The sequence below is a fragment of the Macrobrachium nipponense genome, chromosome 12 (genome assembly GCF_015104395.2).
Source record: "Macrobrachium nipponense isolate FS-2020 chromosome 12, ASM1510439v2, whole genome shotgun sequence".
In the NCBI taxonomy this organism is placed as follows: Eukaryota; Metazoa; Arthropoda; class Malacostraca; order Decapoda; family Palaemonidae; genus Macrobrachium; species Macrobrachium nipponense.
Window position 1 is genome coordinate 38,079,374 of NC_087205.1, and position 19,447 is coordinate 38,098,820.

Sequence of the window (19,447 nt, forward strand, 5' to 3'; positions counted from 1 at the left end):
CTCGCTCCGAGCCCTTATTCATTGTGAAGTGAATCGTAATGCAAGATTCTTTTTCATGTTATTCCTTTTATTATTGATTGCATCAATATTTATTTTGTTCATGAAACTTACCTGTCAGATATATATATAGCTGTATTTTCTGAAGTCCGACAGAATTTAAAAAACTTCCGACACACGCAGTGGTCGGCCAGGTGGTTAGTACCCATTCCCGCCGCTGGGAGGCGGGTATCAGGAACCATTCCCATTTTCTATTCATAATTTTTCTGTCGCCGGTGCTGAAAACACCTGTTTTCAGTACCTCCGTCTTAGGATTTTGGAAACTTCATTGCCGCTAAGTATCCTAATTGTCTTTTGATTTATTTACTTGGATTTGTGGCTAGGCATACGCTATCTTAAATTTATTTGAATTTGATTCATTTTTGCATAAAATATCTGAATCTAGTTAGGCTAGTTTCAGACGGGGTTGTCTGCAAAGATAGGGTGTGGCTACCGAAAGCTTCGGTAGATCCGCACTTGGTATGTACGAGGGGTTTAGGTCTTGCTTCTTTGTTGAGATTTGTCATGTAAGGAGTGTGAGACTTTGTCTATTCCGTAAGGAAGACGTATGATTTGTATGTACGCAATTAATCAGTAAACATGTCTAATTCCGTAAGGAAGACGTATGATTCGTATGTACGCAATTAATCAGTAACAAAAGTCAGGGTAGTGAACCTGCTAACCTTCCTGTAGACTTTATTTTGCCTAACCCTGTAGTATGGCCTACGGGCTATGAATATGTCTACGAGAGGTGCTTGCTCTCCTTCATTGCTGTGAAGAGTGCTACTTCTGTAATTGTTACTCCTAACCCTGTAGTGTTGCCTTCGGGCCCTAAACAGTGTCTGTAGAGGAATTGCCCTTTCTCTGATACTCTTTCGATTCGTAACTTAGAATCGAAAGTGCTTGCTTTAGAGAGTAAAAGTGAAGTGCAGTGTAGTGTAGTGGAGGGTGCGTCAGATCGGCCTCGTTTCGCCTCTAGGCCGGGACCTCTGCTTGACTCCCAGGACCCGGGGAGGGAGCATGTCAAAAGCCTAAGGAGGGTTACAAGGATCCCCCACCGATCTGGCGTGCCTTCGGCATTTCTGATGAAAATCCCCAGATTGCCAAAGTGCGTGCGCGTGCACGAATCCTGAAGGATTGCTTCTTGTCCTCCGAAGCGTCCTCCCCGTGCAGGGGTTGGAGCTTTCGGAAGGACTCGCGCCCTCTAAATAGAAGCTTTATAGAAGAGGACGCTTCACGTCCTCTCTCTCTCTCTCTCTCTCTCGTTATGCGTTTCAGTGAGAAGTAAGAAGGCGAACGTCGCCTGAACTCGTGTCCGTCTTTCCACCGAGAAATGCGTAAAAGAAGTCATAGTAGCAGGAAGCTTTTGAGAGCGGACGCCCAAGCTTTTTTACTGTCATAATAAGAAGGCGTTCCCTCTCGACTTGGACGGGACGCTCGGATGGACTCCAGGCGTGCGCGGGTGCATGCCAAGCGCGCGCCAGTGGACGCCGAGCGCGCGCCAGTGGACGCCGAGCGCGTGCCAGTGGACGCCGAGCGCGCTCCAGTGGACGCCGAATGCGTGCCAGTGGACGCCGAGCGTGCACCAGCGCACGCCAGGTGTGTCGCCTGGCTGAACGTTTCTGTTGAACTCTTCAAGCTCTTGTTTCAGATTTGGGCCTAAAGAATTTTTACCTCTACCTTCGGTGATACCTTCTACCTCACCTGCAAAGAATGTGAAGTAGGCAGTGCTTCGGAGGAAGCTTAAAGTGAACACACAACTTCTTCTTCGAAACCCAGCAAGACGTCGGGTTTCGTGAATTCAAGAGGTCCCTGTCAATTAATATTGCTTTTCGCATAGGTGGATGGAGTTAAGGAAAGCTCAAGGGAAGATCTCGTTTGCTCTACCGCAGTCAAGACTTTGTGATAAGGCAGTTACGGGTTATGTAAAAGCTCGACGTCCTACACGTCATGACGCTCGACTACTTTCGGTAGGATTCTTGCAAAAGCACTCATCAAGAGGACGCTCTTCAGGAAAGCGCAAGACAGGACTTCCTTTGCCATACTGCCAGTAAATTTAAGTTGCAAGCTTTTTAGTCCATCTGAAAGGGCTTTTCAGATGATAGATTTTGTTAGTTCCTAAGTTCGGGACTACGCTGCCGAAGTTGAACATCGGGGTCCTACCTGCTGAAAGCCCAGTCTCTTATCAGGATTCTTGCCCCCTTCCTCGATTGATACGGGAGTCGGGAAAATAATATGCTCGACTTCCTGGATTACGTTTTGTCAATTCGGTGATTTTCCCCCATTGACAATATACTATCGTTTTGTCAAGTAAGGGGGTATCCCCTCATTGACAAAATATCTCTTTGTCCCGTAAATGGGTTAGTTCTCATTGACAAGCATCTCATTAACTTTATATTGCGTAAGCGGATAAGCTCTTGTTGACACGATTCGGAAGAGCTCTTATTCATCATTCGCAGACTCGTACAAGAAATAGACTTGTAGACTACGTCAATGAACGCTTATGTCCAGTAACATAAGAAGCTTGAGCTGTCTGCTTCGATTCTCTAAGTTTTGTTCATGAAACTTGCCTGTCAGATATGTATGTAGCTGTATTTCCGAATTCAGCTATATATATGTCTGCCAGGTAAGTATGAACAAACTTTATTGTAATATATCATATTTTGCCTTGCGTTATTTTACTACTGGTTGGTTCAAGTCATATACGCTTGCTGTAGTTACCTCTTTGGATGGCAACCGAGAGGTCTATTGTCTATTATTTTAAGGACATTTAATTGTTACTCCCTGCAGCCTTCCAGGAGTTTCCGATTTATCTTTTACCGTTGTATGGTAGTGTTCTGACGACACAAACGCATCTATATATTTAGCGTTTTCTGTTTCGCTTAAATATACCAGCTTGAGAGTCTCTTTCTGCTCAAAAAATAACGGACCTATTTCTTCGTAGAATAGGGTAGCTGGCAACCCAGTTAAGAGACGACGTTCGTAAGCTGCTGGCTGCTGCCGTGTCTGTCCTCCAGTCCAACCAAGCTAGTACCAGCTCGTGCGCTGTCATGCGCGGTAGGTTACGTCTCTCTCCTGCGTGATTGACTGTACTCTCTCCTGAACCGTGATGACTACTAACCGTACTCGTCTGGCGGTTACGTCTCTCCTGCGGGATTGACTGACTAACCGTATCTCTGTGCTGGTGGTTACGTCTCTCCTGCGGGATTGACTGACTAACTGTATCTCTGTCCTACAATCACGGAATTTAGCCTAAGATTTAGGGGATTTCTTACGTGAATGAATAAACATTGCATTCGTTTTGCCTTACTATGTTCAACAGAGATATCTCTTAATCCTTTCGGTGCTCGTTACCGCACGGTATAGAACTACGAGTCTACCGCAACATTGCACTTTTATATGCTCTGCTTAGGCAAAGCGCAGCCTTATTAGGGAAGTAAGCATACTCGGGGAGGGAATGGATGAGCTTGCTGGGGACCATTTCCTTCCTGAAGAAGTTTGTTTCCCTGAATAGACTGCTATTCAGACCACAGTTTTTTCCTACCGGGAAACTGAAATATTATTCAAGATCTAGGAATGATTCTGAACATCTCTCAGTGCGTCTATCACCTGAGGTGATAGAAAGAAGGTGCCGGACATCTGGATAGGGTTTCAGATGTCCTGGATCTTAATCTGAAAGAAATAGAAGCAATTCGGTCGTCCCTCCAGTCCTCGAAACGAGTTTTTGGAACCAGTGGTCCAGATCAACTCTGATATTCCACAGCTCTCTCATATCTTAAGAAGTATCTTCTCTCGGTCCCTGTTCGAGTTTACGAGAAAGATCTTATTATAACAACAGGCGTAGAATGTAACGATCCTCTAGAGGTTCGTTACAGGATTGCAAAAGTCCGTACGAATCGTCTCGATCGACGGCAGCAACTACTGACTTCCGAGTGGAATCTTTCTTTAGAAGTATGTTGAGAGTTGTGGAGACTAGGAACGCCCTTTCATTCTTCTCTTCGATATGTTGAGGACGAAGAGGCTTCTTCTTCTCTGCTCCCTTTTTCTCGATCCGGGATCGGTACCATTAAACGCCATAATATGATATTGAACGGGGATGGATGTTTAGTTTCTTTTTCCCCTTTTTCAATCGCTTAGGAAATGTAATAAGATGATTTATGACGTCACAGGGAGCGACAATGACGCTGATCGCCCCATGTTGGCCTTCAGGATCCTGGATTAACAGAGGTCACGTCCTTCCTAGTTCACTTTTCAAGGACCTTTTCCGAAAGAGTCGGTCTACTCTAACTCGAAAGGTACCTATAACCTCTCCGCTCTGAGTCTGACTACGTTCAGACTATCGAGATGTTGACAGGAATAAGATTACCGTCTTCCCTTTCCGTCTGAAGAATGGGATAAGCTGGCAGTCACAACTATTAAAGAATACGCAAATATGTTGTTGACGGCCTTTGGGCTCAGAGATTTGCTTCTGTCAAACAACAAAGCCCTTCACGATCTTTGAGTTCTGTGGAATCTCGAAACTCGCTCACCATCCACTTTTTGTCTCACCTGTTTTCTCGGAGTCAGACACTCGTGCGAGATCAGGCGACATATAGTAGCCCTGAGTTTCTTGTTGACGAAGTCGGTTGCGTTTATACACCCCCGATGATCGTGTAACATGAGACCAGGTTGGACTGTCAGGCATTCTTCCTTCGGGACTGAATCGCCTTTTTGCTCCTCGCTCCTTTCTCTGGCAACCAGAAGCTCGAGTCAGGAGTTGCTCAGGAGTTGATTCACTGACGACGTTGGGTTGCGTTGATACACCCCTCAAGGTTTGCTTAGATTGAATCGCCCAGGCAGTCCAGACACTCATCCTTCAGCGAAGAATAGTGCCTTATGGTCTTACAGGTACAGCCTTGCTGTCCTTGATTCGTCTGACTGGTCAACTGGTCGGTCACTTGACTTTAGTACAGACGGACTGACTGTGCATGTCCAGATCGAAGCTTTCAATATGGAACTTAGACGTAGTCTGAAGTTCTTGATGTCAAAGCATTTGAACCTCTCCTACCTGTTAACTTCTTGCATGTTGATCAGGAAGGCCTTCTTCTAACCACCCTAGATACGACAAAGAGGGTTAGTGAGATTTTAAGCCATCGTCACAAGTTTTGGCTTTAAAGAACCAAGGCGGTGTGCTCTCTAAGCCTTCCGTTGTGGCCTAAGAATGGAAACCCTTTTTGTCCTTGGGCCAGGAGCTTGGAAGCAAGGATGGCACAAGTTAGTGGGCAGGAGCCAGAGAGAGTCCTGTGCCCTGTCGGGTCTCTCAAGTTTTATCTACATAAAACTCAAGAAAGTCGAAGTCATTCGGGCAATCTGCAGTGTTCCGAAAAAGACCAGACTTGCCCATATCGAAGAACATCCTGGCTTTAGTGTTTAAGGAGTTCTTTCAAATGCTCCTTCATTGTGTTTGCACAAAGATTTGAAATCTTTTTATCTGAATGCTCACGAGGTGAGGGCGCGGCCTCGGAAGCATTTCAACAGAGCATGGCACTCAGCAACATCCTGAGTACCATGTTTTAGCGAAGCAACTCTGTGTTCACTTCACACTCCCTGCGAGATGTGAAGATGGCATATGAGATCTGCTGCTCGCTAGGGCCATACGTGTCTGCAGACACAATCTTGGGGGCAAGAAGTACCACTCATCCTATCCTGTAGAAAATGGTTAGGAAGAGCTCTTAATTTAGTTGTTGAGTCGCCGACAACGGCGACTTCTTAACTCTTAAGCCTTAGTTAAAACACCTTAACTTTGGCTAGGTTGGTCAGGTGGTGATATATATATATATATATTTATTTTACTTCTTAGCCCTCATGGTATGGTCAATATGGTCTAGTCACGTCGTGGTCTCGCCCCTGTTGACAGATCATCTGGAGTGCACCAGCTATATAGGTCTCTACCTCGCTGGCAACTCTAGTAGCAAGCAGACTTACGTGGCAGTAACCACGAAGCCAGCTATGCTAACAGGTGGAACCAAGATGTAAATCATCTGCATGCATTTGTTTCCCAAAATCCTTCTATTCTGTCCCTTCCCACCTCCAAAGGTGGGATTCAGCTATATAGATATCTGACATGTAAGTTTCATGAACAATGATATTGTTATGATACAATAAAGTTTGTTCATAACTTACCTGGCAGATATATATAATCAAGTACCCACCCACCTCCCCTCAGGGGACAGTGGAAATAAAAATTATGAATAGAAAATGGGAATGGTTCCTGATACCCGCCTCCCAGCGGCGGGAATGGGTACTAACCACCTGGCTGACCACTGCGTGTGTCGGAAGTTTTTTAAATTCTGTCGGACTTCAGAAAATACAGCTATATATATATCTGCCAGGTAAGTATGAACAAACTTTATTGTATCATAACAATATCATTTTGGTTTAAGTTCCGCTCAGTCGAAGGGGAATTGATCCTTATGCCCTTGCATTCGGTGCCGAGGGCACGATTGCTCTCGGGCTCTTATTATTATTGTTGGGTACATGGGTGCTGTGCGGGGGTGGGGAACGAGGATCCCCCCCCCCCCCCCCCCCCCCCCCCCCCCCTGCTCAGCTCCCCACAGATGGCCCTTCCCCTTCGGGGGGGAGGTTATCTGGGTCTTCTCCTCGCCCGATCCGTCAGAGCGCGGGGAGGGCGCTCGGTGCCCCCGTGTACAATTGTATTCGGGGTCTTCCGCTCATTCGGTGTGGGGCTCACCCCCCCGCGCGAGGGACTTCCCCCCCACTAATCACTACTACTGTTATTTCCGCAGGTACTATTGCCACGAGGGTGGACCTTGGTGAGGTATGGGCGTCCTTCGATTTGCAGGGCGTGCCTAGTGTCCAGGGGCGGCGGTTCTATGTCTGGGCCTGCTGCGGTCACCCATGGAGTGGTGACCACGACAACGATATAGACTCCAGGTGACGACGTCCCTCCTCACCTGGTGTACTCGCCTCACGTGGTAACAGTCTTGCCTACAGCCGCTGTGAAGTGCCGTTCGCTGTACCGAGAGGGGGGCGTGCCGCCGCCACTAGTGGTTGCCGCGCTGCCGCGACCACACTTCCGCTGCCCTAGAGCTCGCCCCTGGACCTGCCGCCGGTACCAGGATGTTGCTGGCTGCTGCTCCACCTCCTGTGTTTCCGGTGCTGCCTGCCGTACCTGCCGATTCTGTACTGACTGTCCATGCAGTTGCTGCACTGGCTGTCCCTGCCGTTGCTGCGCTGGCTGTCCCTGCCGATGCTGTGCTGGCTGTGCCTGCTGTTCCTGAGATGCCCATACCTGCTGACGTCGTCCCTGTTCGTGCTGGTACTACCCCAGACTTTGGTCTGTCTGTACAGGTGTGTCCGGGCCCTGTGGCTTAGGCTACAGCAGCCCCGGCTCAGCCCTGGATGGCAGATCTTACGTCTGTCCTGAGGAAGCTGACGAAGAAGAGGAGGAAGGTGTCGTCGTCTTCATCTTCTTCATCGTCGTCGGCTGCCGCCTCTTCCCCTTCGACTTCTAAGGCTTCACAGCCGAGGAAGAAGAAGGTTGCCTCCTCCCTCCTAAGAAGTCTTCCTCGGGAGCTTCTCGGGACCCGTCTCACCTCGGTGGGACGGGAGGGTTCCTTCCGCTGGTCCTCCTGCTCCTTCGGAGCGGGGCCCGTCTCTTCTTCCACAAGGAAGAAGACTACGGGGACCAGAGGGGTACCGGCTAACACCGGTACTTCCTCGCCTGGTGTCAGTGGTTCTGCCACTGCATCAGGGTCCGTCTCGGCCTCTCGTTCGCGGGAGGTACCGAGTGTACGGTCGCCTACCAGCGACCGTGCAGCCAGGAACCAGACCTCTGAGCCCGCTCAGCGTCAGGTTCACGGCACGGAGCGGTAGACTGGTGACAGCCACTCACGCGACTCTCACCAGACCAGCTCTCGCTCTCACGGCGACCAGCTGGCTACCCGGGATGACGTGACGGTCCACGACCGGCCACGCGCTGAGGCTGGGAAGAGGTCCCCCCGTTCGCCGGTGCCAGCCACGGCTGGAACCAGCGACGTGACGTGCCGTGAGGACAAGCACCGGTCTCACTGTGACAGTGGAGCCTGCAGGTCGCCTGACCGTCGCTCTCACAGAGAGCGATCGGGTACGGCAACCAGCACCAGCTCTTCTGACACTCGAGATCGGGGCCGCTGTGCTCAGTCCAGCCGTTCTCCACAGCGAGACGGTTCGACCAGGCCTGCAGCTCGATCGCCACCACGGGTTGACGATCGCCTGCAGCCCTCCAAGCCTGCTGGTTCTGCCAGCGAGCGAGGAGGGAGCGTCAGGTCTGCCTCTCCCGTACCTTCAACCTCCTCGGGTTACACCGGGAGGAGCGAGGTATTGAGGAGTGATCGTGAGGGGTGCGCCCCTCATGATCCCACCATGACGCCCTACGTGCCAGGCACGGTTCTTGGACCGGCCAGGACGTATGCGCAAGCGGATGGAGAAGACCGAGAGTGCTGTCGCTGTTTTCCCCCTTCCCCCTTCTTAGGAGGAAGGTTCTCGGAATATGCTCTTGTTCGAAGGGCTTAACGGTCCTACTCTGCAAGATGCTGTGACTTCCGAGATCCAGAGGAACTTTGCCGAGGTTATGGCGCTGATTCGTCAGCACAACGACCTCGGGGAAGGATCGCCGCTCCCACCAGCAGAGCCACGTCTCGGCTCGAGTCGTTTTGGGGCCCGAGAGGGAACCCAAATCGACGGTGGGTCTGCCGCGATCGGAGCTTGCCGACTGTGTTGAACCAGGTAGTCTCTCGTCTCCGGACAAGAAGGCTCTTTCAGTTCTGGCCGGTCGAACAAGCTACTTCACCTCCTCTACTGCGACAGAGGCGTCTCTACGTGTCTTCAGACACCGTATTTGAATACCCCTTCGGTCCTCCTGAGAGGTTTCGACCTCGACGAGGACTGGAATGAGTCGGAGGACGGTATCGGCTCTCTCCTGTCAGGTGTCGATCAGCCCCACCCAGACGACGTTCACAGTGGGGCGCAGACCCTTACCTACAGTATGAGTTCGTAACCCTCCTCGGGAAAACGTTTTCTCCTGACGATACGTTTTCCCAGGCTCTGAGAGGCCATCGCCGTAAGGCGATGGCTGCTCCTTTTCTTCTCCAACTGCTAGTTCCGCTGGGAAGGCGAGCCAGTATCCAATTCCTCCCCCATTCCCTCTCCTTACGGCTACGAGGGAAAGGGGAGGGATCCTACAGAGATTTCTCTGTAAGATCCCACGTTAGGGGCTGCGCTACCGGGGGGACCTTCGGGTCCTACCTGACGTAAGCCCCGGTCGTTGAGGAGGGATCCTGCCCCTTTTTCGATTTTGTCTACGGGAATCGAGAGGACCACGCCAGCCGATATCGTTTGACGAATCGGTGGGGGTTTCGCAGAGTGCTTAGAATTCTACGGAATTTCTAGCGCACTCAAGATGTTTGAGGTTTTTTACGATCTCCAAACACTTAGGCGAGACCACGGTCCAAAGTGAGCGAGAATCCCCGATAATTGTTACACGATAATCGGGAACCTCGCTTATGCTCGAATTCCTGTAATTTCTAGCATTTGGAAGAAGACTGCAGCTGAAAGAAGAGTATCTCACAGTAGGCGATTAACCTGGAATAGAGAAGAGCGGACGGGAACTTCCAGTTTGGCTTGAACTATCGTCTTAGGTATTCTGTTCACCATTTAAGCTTTCCTTTAGGAAAGACTTCTCCTTCACTCTCTTGACTAGAGAACGAAGGCGGTCGATCTCCAATCCTTATTCTCATTCCTCGAGGGGAAAAGAATTTAGGATGGAGGTCGTGGTACAGAACCTACAAATATACTACGTATATTACCCTCGTGACATGATTCTTTTAACAGTTGAATTGTCCGGGGGGTAGGCGCATACCATAGTTAACTCTACGGTTTGTGACCGAGACGAATTGTATCTTAATTGAACTGCAACTCGGGGTTGCCTGCAACCTCCCAGCAGTTATCAGTTTCGATTTTAGATACTTGGTATTGTCACGACAACACCAAATCATACCGAAATCCGTTTCGTTTAAATATAATTGCTCGAGCGTATTCTTTATGCTCGATGGTTCTAGCCGAACGCTTCCTTCGTGGAAGGGATTAACTGGCAACTCAGAATGACGAGTCACCGAGAGCTACTGCGTATTGAACTGCCTGATAGCAGCTCAGTATCAGCTAGGTCTCCGAGATGCATGGTCGGTTACGTCTCTCTCTCCCCTGGTTTGATTGACTACCGAACCGTATCTCTACCCAACAATCATGGACTTAGGTCTCTGATTAACGGGGATTCTCGCAATAATGAAGGACCATCTACTGCTGTGACGCTCGATTTCATCGCCTTCGACATTGCGAGAATTTTCAACAGAGATATCTCTTGGACTCTTTCATCTTTCTGTTTACCGCACGGTAACAGAAGTCTGTACTAGTCTCCCGCTGCATCACACCGTGATAATGCGAATGATTTTTGCAGACATCTGAGTTTGTCTTCAAAATATCTCGTGTTTGTAGGTGTGCAATTATTCATTGTTCGCCCCGAATTAACAGATCTGTCAGAAGACATCGCCTACTCTCCGACCTGACAGCTCTACTTCCAAATGTTCAGCCCATGAGAAGCAGTTCTTCAGGCAGTATTTCCCTGTGTCTTCATTACTGAAAAGCGCTCCGCTTTTATTGCAACTACGATCCTCACCGGACAGCAATGAATAGCGGTTAGCGTTCTCAGTCTTTGTAGCCCAGGTTCAGAATCTTGAGAATCCTTCTCTCGGTTCAGCTGTGAAGACGTAGGTTGCATTTTCTGTACACCTTCGTCTTCAACGACACATAGTGTTGTTTCTCCTTAGCTGAGAATCAACTATACTATGAGATATCTTGCCATCAGGGACCTCGGTCTCTAGAAGGCAATTGACTTTTGCCTGTTGGGCACATGCCTTAAGAGAATCATCACCTCGCCTTCTGGCATCGGTGACGAACAAATTATTTGTTTAGTCTCTTGGCATAACCCTGTTAAGGCGAAGGTCACGTGACTTGCTCGGGTGCTTGGACAACTTGCCTCCTACCGAACGCAGTCAGTCGGCAGCTGTCAGAGTGCCCAAGTCAGTTACGAACTTCGCTGTGGACTTAGTTCGGTTGTTCCATAACAGTCTTTTCTTCGTCCTAACGGCTTGTCACAGTACCCATACCATCGACACCCACCATTGAGTGTCGGTGTCCTATCCACTACCGAGAAGAAGAACTTCACTGCATGGGGATAGGAGAATGTGAGACACTTCGCTGCAGACGGATAGACCAGTATGGGTACAGGACATCACCGAAGTCGAGAAGAGGGATAGGTCATACGACCATTCCCTTCTTTTCCTCTGAGGTAATTGCATGACTTTTCCTGCGAAGTCAAGCATCCAGGGGATAGGGATTCGTGACGCTCGATTTCGTACCGACTTCGTAGCGAAGACTCAGAACCCTTCGGTTCCTGACGATCGGTTAGAGTCCTTCACAATCCCCTCCCTAATGGACTTCACTGCCTTCGATGCGAAGGAGATGCTGCTTTGTCCTGTGAAAGCGCGACCGCGCTTTCTGAAGAAACTCGACATCCCAGGCTGAGTGTTGAAGACTCTTCGTCAGCACCAAGATGACCTAGAAGTACACTCCCTTGAGTTTACAAACACAAGAACTTCTTCGTGGCGCAGGTACTGAAGGCAGGGGTCTGGTACAACCAGACCACTGGCACCTCCTTCTACCTTTTGGATATTGCCCACAGGTCCTTGGATCGTTTTCCTTGGGACCCGTGGTGGCTGCTCAACACGTTGTGTAGCTAACCAGACCCTAGCAGGCTGAACAGCATCGAGTCCTGGTGTGACTGGTAAGAATAGGATTAAGTGAATGAGAGAGTGACTGGCTTCTCTTCCTATCTTTTTCTCCCCTCTACCTGTGGGTAGAGGGATACGGTCATCACCTTGCTGGATAAGGACGAGATGCAGGTGAGCTACTCGACAGAGCCCCATCCTATCCCTTTCACTAGGGGTGGGAGCGAATATCCACCACTTCCTCCTACAAGGGGGGGGAAGTGGATGCCAACAAGAGACAAACCATAACTTTATGTTGCCTCTTGCAGATAGGAACTTGTTCTTGTTTGCTGGTACGAAGAGATACGCTTGCCTCTCTCTTAGTACTTGGTCCAGAGGTCTGACCATTGATCCTGCGGTGCACACCCCGATCAATCGGACAGAGGCTTGGATCCCTCCCTCGCTCTTATGACCAGGGAGGCATTCCAAGGTTGGGCGAACACCAGTCTGTTCACAAAAGACTCAGATTCCTCCCACCAAGAAGTGAGTCTTCCTATTGTAAAAGGACCGAAGGTTTGAATGCCGTGTCGGAACAAATGACAATTTGTCCAAAATTGCATTTTTCCTAACTATACAAACCTGAGGTCCTTTTACACATAGTCCCACCTCATGCCACCCCTCACTCTGCAGTTTTTGCTTGGGCCAAAAGCAAAAGTGATTTGTTTACCTCCCAGTCGCGCGCGCGCGCCTGTCGGACAAGCAGTTAACTACCGAACCCCTTGTTCGAAAGCTTACGACCTATCCAGCTGCCGCTAGTACCTTCCTATTGTAAAAGGACCTCAGGTTTGTATAGTTAGGAAAAATGCAATTTTGGACAAATTGTCATTTTAAGGTTGTCACAGAATGCCTTTTACATTATGGTTTTCAATAATCTTCAATTCAAATGTGGTTTTTAACGTTTTCTTCACCAAATGAGCATGGGAACAACACCTGTTAGTGCGACTGACTGAACCACTTTTGTTTACAAAGATCATATGATTCCTTGGGTCAGTTTCTGGATTTTTGGTTCAGCTCAGATGCAACATTTACTCAACATTTTCAGTTGAAATCTGATTATTTTGAGTTCTAATATGATCAAGATCCGGGTCTCTACTGTATTATTAGTTATGATTCAGTTGAATATAACAACTGATATGATCATTATTATTATTAGTAGTAGAATAGGAGCATAGAATTTAGACCAAAGGTCAAGGGCTGGGACCATAAGGTTATTCAGTGCTGAAAGGGATATTGACAGTAAATTTTTAAAGGTGTAATAGGAACAAAACTAAGCAGTTCTACTATGAAACAGTGGTTAGAGAGGGTGGAAAGTCATATAGAAGAAAGACAGTATGAATGGAGGTACAGTAAAAGGAATAAAAGGCATTGTAGCTAGGGGCCAAAGGGATACTGCAAAGAACCTTGAGGCACACTGACAGCACTAAACCCTTAAGGGGTTATTAATGCATGTTAACCACCTGAGTCTCAAGTTCCAAACTCATTTCTATGATTATTCAATTTAGAATTGAATTGTGTAACCCAGTTTAGTTAAGATATATTCTTGCAGCTGATGCCACACTGTCATTTGCTTTTGAGAGATGCCACATAGGAAGTCGCAAGAACAAACGCCGAATCCTCATTTATCTCATCCCTGTTAAAATGTTGCTGGTAAGTACCATATGAAAGTTTTAATTCATGATTTGAGGAAAAGTTGAGATTTTTTGTTTTACATTGATATACACTCTAAGAGTTCACTATTGTTCTAGTAAAAATTTGCCAATAGTTTTAAAATTCAATTTTTATATAAGTAACTTAGCAAGTAATTTCTTAGCTATGAGCTTCCTACTTCCAGCCTCCTAAAAATTCAAAACTTGTGGTAGCATTAGGATTTGTTTTGGTGTAGGTAATATAACCCACCCACTTTCAGAGACTGTAAGGAACAACTGGGCAGAGAGCTTCAATTTGTTTTCTGCCAGCTCCCAACTAACATTGGTGGTTTCTTGCAGGCTACTTTTTTGTTGTAGCAAACAAAACTTACTTAGTGTGTTAGTCATGTTTAACTTAATTAACTTTCATTCAGGATGTCTGACTCTAGCTCTTCAAGTATTAGATTTTCATTGAAGGTTGCAAGACTAGATAGCAGAATTGTTACGACTCTCACATGAAGTCTGCTAATTGTAGGGGGAAGGATTGTAATAAGAACAACATTTGCTTGGAATATGAAGTTTAGATTGGGATGATGAACAATGGAAGGTCTTTAGGTCCCATCAGGACAAAATGGATAAAGACAGGAAAAGGAAGGCAGCTATTAGAGCTGAGAACAGGGCTAGTTCAGAGCCTGTGCAAGTAGCAGACTTTGTAGAGGACAGTGCTGTCTCCTCTTCTGTGATTCCTGTTTTGTCTCCTACCATTATCTCTCCTACTTCTATACCATGTACTCCAATTTCAGGTTCCCGTACTTCCAATCTTGATGTCATTGCCAGCCTCAAATCTAGGTTCGATCAGAGTTTGAGTTTTTAACCAGTGCAGTGATGAAGTTAAGAGTCTTCTTTTAAGGCCTTGATGAGAAAAAAAATGTGCAAAGTATCAGTGCAGGACAAAGTGATAGTGTTGAGGAGGTGGCTGCCCATCTCACCAGTACTCCTAGACAAAGGTCCCTGTCCTGCTCCCCCTTACTGGAGGCTGGTGGAGTTTGCCCAAGGGTAGTTGTGGCCTTTTGTTGAGCCTGTTGACTTTTCCTAGGCTGCGACAGAGCGCCGCTGGAAAGGTGTCTCTTTTGGTGCTCATTGTCTGTCACCAAAATCTGAGGATTCCATTCCTAGCAAGAAGTGTCTGGAGCGCTACCAAGTCTCTTTGGACCCTCTCAAGAGACATTCCACTGGTATGGACAGCTCCCCTCCTCCCATCAAGACGTCCAAGGAGGCCAGTCTTAATCCCCAACCCTCCTACAGTTTTGCAGTACCGCCTTCTATGTCTTATGCACATCCGAAACAGTCTACTTGGAAAAGCCCGGAGTCCACCTTGTATTTGGATCGACCATTTTTGGCTACTAAGTGCCAGGGAGAACTGCTTAGGTATCCATCTTCTTTGAATCCCCATCTTGCTCCTGAATGTCCTTCAACTACTAGACGTTTAGCGTCGGCTTCTGCGTCCCAATTGCGCTTCCTCCTCGAGCGCAATCTTCAACTCAAGAAGATTCTTCACTTGCCCCTCTTAAATGCTGGTTAGTGGGTCTTATGTCTTTTCTGAAGAAGACTCCACCTTTGTTCCTATGCAATATACAAACCCTTGGTCCTTTACATTAGGAATTACTGTACGGCGAAGCTGGAACATGTCTATTAAATTCTTGAACAAGGTGGTTAGGCAGTAACTGCTGTCTGGTAGGGGTAGACCCGCCTGCCCAGATGTAAACACTCTAACTTTGCTTTCGGCTGTCTTCCAATGAAGACGTGTGTTTGTGAGCTCTTGCTGACTACCTGTTAATTGCGATTTTCAGGTGGGATCCTTCTTTTATTATTTCAAATATATATACAGTAATACCTTGGGTTACGAATTTAATCCATTCCAGAACCTGCTTCGTAACCTAAAAAATTCGTATCCTAAATGAATTTTCCGATAAGAATGTTATAAAAAGCAAATAATGCGTTCCACCCGACCATGAATGACCATTTCAATTCATATTTTGTTCATGAAACTTACCCGTCAGATATATATATAGCTGTATTTTCCGAAGTCCGACAGAATTTTAAAAACTTACGACACACGTAGTGGGAGTCAGGTGGTTAATACCCATTCCCGCCGCTGGGAGGCGGGTATCAGGAACCATTCCCATTTTCTATTCATAATTTTTCTGTCGCTGGTGTTATAAACATCTGTTTACAGCACCTCCGTCTGGATTTTGGAAACTTATTGGCTACTTGAGTATCCCTTTTGGTTCTTTTGGTTATCTGACTTGCATCGGTGGCTAGGCACACGTTATTAGTGGATCAAATTGATTTTGGCATAGATTTTTCTTTGGATAAGATGTCGGGGTCTAGTTCAGCTAGCGCTAGATTTTGCTCTAAGTCTGACTGTAGAGGTAGGCTACTGAAAGCTTCAGTAGACCCACATACTGTATGTAAAGGTTGCAGGGAGCATGAATGTGCGTATGAAAGCCGCTGCAAGGAGTGTGAAAGTTTAACAGATTCTGAGTGGAAGGCGTATGAAACCTATCTTAAGAAACTTGAACGGGATAGGTTAAGGAGGTCTTCCTCCAGGAGTGTTTCTGGTAGGCAAGAGATTCTCCTGTTAACCCTCCTTCTGTAGTTACTGCTCCTAACCCTGTAGTGTTGCCTTCGGGCCCTGAAGCAGTGTCTGTAGAAGGTAATACTTTGTCTTTGATTCTAGAGTTGATTCGTAACTTAGAATCGAAAGTGCTGGCTCTTGAGAGCAAAAGTGAAGTGCAAAAGTGCAGCGATAGTGCCCCTTGTGTAGTGGAGGGTGCGTCAGATCGGCCTTATTTCGCCTCTAGGCCGGGACCTCTGCTTGACTCCCAGGATACGGGGAGAGAGCATGTCGAAAGCCGAAGGAGGGTTACGAGGAACCCCCACCGATCTGGCGTGCCTTCGGCAGTATCTGATGAAACTACCCAGACTGCCAAGGAGCGTGCGCGTGCACGTCTCCTCAAGGAGTGCTTTTCGTCTTCGGAGGCTTCATCCCCGCGTAAGGGGTGGAGCTCTCATTCTGCATCACGTCCGCTGAAAAGGACTGTTTGTGTTCGGGACGCTTCACGTCCGAGTTCTCCGGAACTTCGCTCTTCACCTGATAGTGCGTTCGCAGATTTTCCGCCGCAGAAGAAGCGTAGGGATTCTTCGGAAGTGGATTTGCTGGAAGGTGACACGTTCGAGCGCCACAGTCGCTCCAGAGTGTGTGAAGTGGCGGTTCCTGGGAGGAGGAAGGAGGCGTCCCCTCGCCACTCTCCTGCTCACAGGATCAGCCCCTCCCCAGAAAAGGAGGCTTCACCTACCAAGAAGATTCTTCAGTCGCTGCAGCAGCAACTTCAGGATGTTCTTGCATCTAGAGAGAGACTTCCGCGTCGTAGGAAGGATGACAGACTTCCTGTGAAGAAGTCGAGACGTTCTCCTTCTCCTTCTTCTCGCTCGTCTCTCTCTCCGTTTGAGTCTCCATCTAGAGTTCGTTCTGCTCCCCAGCGGCTCTCTAGAGGAGGTGAGAAATTCGTTTCTCACTCTCGGGAAGCGGTATTACCCGCTCTTACAAAACCTGACGTTCGGAAGTGTGTTTCAGTGGATGCTGAGCGCGCTTCAGTGCAAGTTAAGCGCGCTTCAGTGAACGCCAAGCGCGCACCTGTGGACGCCAAGCGCGCGCCAGTGGACGCCAGGCGTGCACTAGTGGATGTCGAGCGCGCGCCAGTCGGCGCCAGACGTGTGGCATCGGACGCCAAGCGCGCACCTGCGGACGCCAGTTCCACACCACCGCAAGCTCAGGTGGAAGCGGGAACCCTACCTGTTCGCCGTGCTTTCTTTATTGAGGATTCTTCAGCGCAAGAGGCTTTTTCTTCGACTGCACACCGTTCTGCTCGAGATTCTTCTGTACTTCCTCCGACTTCTCCAGTATCTGAAGAGGAAGTTAGTGATGCTTTCGTCGAAGCAGACGAGGAGAAGCAGTTGGCTCCTGTCTCGACTGACTACAAGGTTTTGACACGTCTTCTCCAATCGGAGTTTGGAGACACCTTTCAGCCTGAAGCTCCTCGCACTCCTCCCTCTCAATTTTCTTCATCCAAAGCGTCTAAGGTCTCGGGCTTTGTGAAGATGAAGAAGTCGCTTTCCACGAAGCAAGCTTTTCGCAAAGTCCACGATTGGATTGAGAGGAGGAAAGCTTCAGGCAAGACTTCTTTCGCTCTGCCGCCTTCAAGACTCTGCAGGAAAGCGGGTATGTGGTACGAGACAGGAGAAAACGTCGGGGTTAAACTTCTAGCCTCTGCTCAGGGTGATTTTGGGAGCATTGTGGATGCCTCCAGAAGGGCCCTCTGTCCTCGTCGAAAGTCTCTTGGACTCATAGCGAGTTGGATTTTCATCTTAAAGGCCTCTTCAGGACTCTAGAGGTCTTTAACTTTCTCGACTGGTGTCTAGGAGTTTTGGATGCCAGGTCCAGGAGTTCTGATTCCATTAGTCTGGGGGAGCTGCCCAGTGTATTGTCTTGCATGGACAAGGCCGTCAGGGATGGTTCTGAGGAGTTGACTGCTCATTTCAGCACGGGACTTCTAAAGAAAAGAGCACTCTTCTGTAACTTTACAGCTAAATCTGTCTAAAGCGCAAAAGGCGGATTTGCTCTTCCCTCCGTTTTCAGACCATCTCTTCCCCCAGTCTATGTTAAAGGACATAGCCACGAGTCTGCAAGGGAAAGCAACTCAAGATCTGCTGGCTCAGTCATCGAGGAGACCAGCAGGTACTTCGTCTTCTGGGGTCTCTTCTGCCAAGAAATCGAAGCCCTTTCGAGTTGGATCTTCCTCGAAACCAGCCCCTCAAGGAAGAGGCACTTCCAGAGGCAAAACCCCCGCTCCTTCAAAGAGTAGGAAGTGATATGGAGGTCCTTCAGCCGCCGTTAGGAGCCAGACTTCTACTTTTCGCGAGAGCCTGGGAAGAGAGAGGTGCCGACTCTTGGTCGCTGGACATCGTGAGGAAGGGGTACAGAATTCCGTTCCTGAAGTCGCCCCCGCTGTCTTCGACACCAAAGGATTTGTCTCCTTCGTATCGAGGAGAAAAGCAGAAAGTGCTTTACGATCTGCTAGATCAAATAATCGAGAAGCAAGCTGTGGAACAGGTCTTCGACCTGGATTCTCCAGGTTTTTACAACCGTCTGTTCCTAGTGCCGAAGCAGTCAGGGGGGTGGCGACCCGTCCTAGATGTCAGCAGCCTAAACCTCTTCGTCACCAAGCAGAGGTTCAAGATGGAGACACCTCAATCTGTGCTAGCAGCTTTAAGACCGGGGGATTGGATGGTCTCACTAGATCTCCAGGACGCGTATTTTCACGTCCCCATCCATCCCCAATCAAGGAAATACCTGCGCTTTGTCCTGAAGGGGAAGGTATTCCAGTTCAGGGCACTCTGCTTCGGTCTAAGCACAGCGCCGATGGTTTTCACCATCCTTATGAAGAACGTTGCGAGGTGGCTCCATCTTGCGAAGATAAGGATCTCTCTCTACCTGGACGACTGGCTTATTCGAGCCTCATCGCAAGACCGGTGTCTGGAGGACCTTCACACGACCTTGTCGTTAGCGAAGTCCCTGGGACTTCTGGTAAACCTCGAAAAGTCGCATCTGACCCCTTCTCAATCCTTAGTCTATCTGGGGATTCAGATGGACTCAGTGGCTTTTCGGGCTTTTGCGTCCCAGGGGCGACAACTTCAATGCCTAGACAAAGTGTCAGCCTCTCTGGAGAAGGAAACATGCTCGGTGAGGGAATGGATGAGTCTGCTGGGGACCATTTCTTCACTGGAGAAGTTTGTTTCTCTGGGAAGGTTGCACCTCAGACCACTTCAATTCTTCCTGTCCAACAACTGGAAACGCGATCAAGA

At 48.4% G+C, this 19,447-nt stretch overlaps 1 protein-coding gene across 1 annotated transcript in view; it reads left to right on the forward strand.

Moving 5' to 3' along the window:
- Positions 1 to 19,447, forward strand: part of LOC135224494 (PCI domain-containing protein 2-like) — a 112,175-nt gene that overhangs the window by 59,996 nt on the left and 32,732 nt on the right. Inside the window, exon 7 of the mRNA XM_064263505.1 lies at positions 13,444 to 13,544. Within this exon, the coding sequence (XP_064119575.1) occupies positions 13,444 to 13,544 (101 nt within the window). The remainder of the gene's footprint in view (positions 1 to 13,443; positions 13,545 to 19,447) is intronic.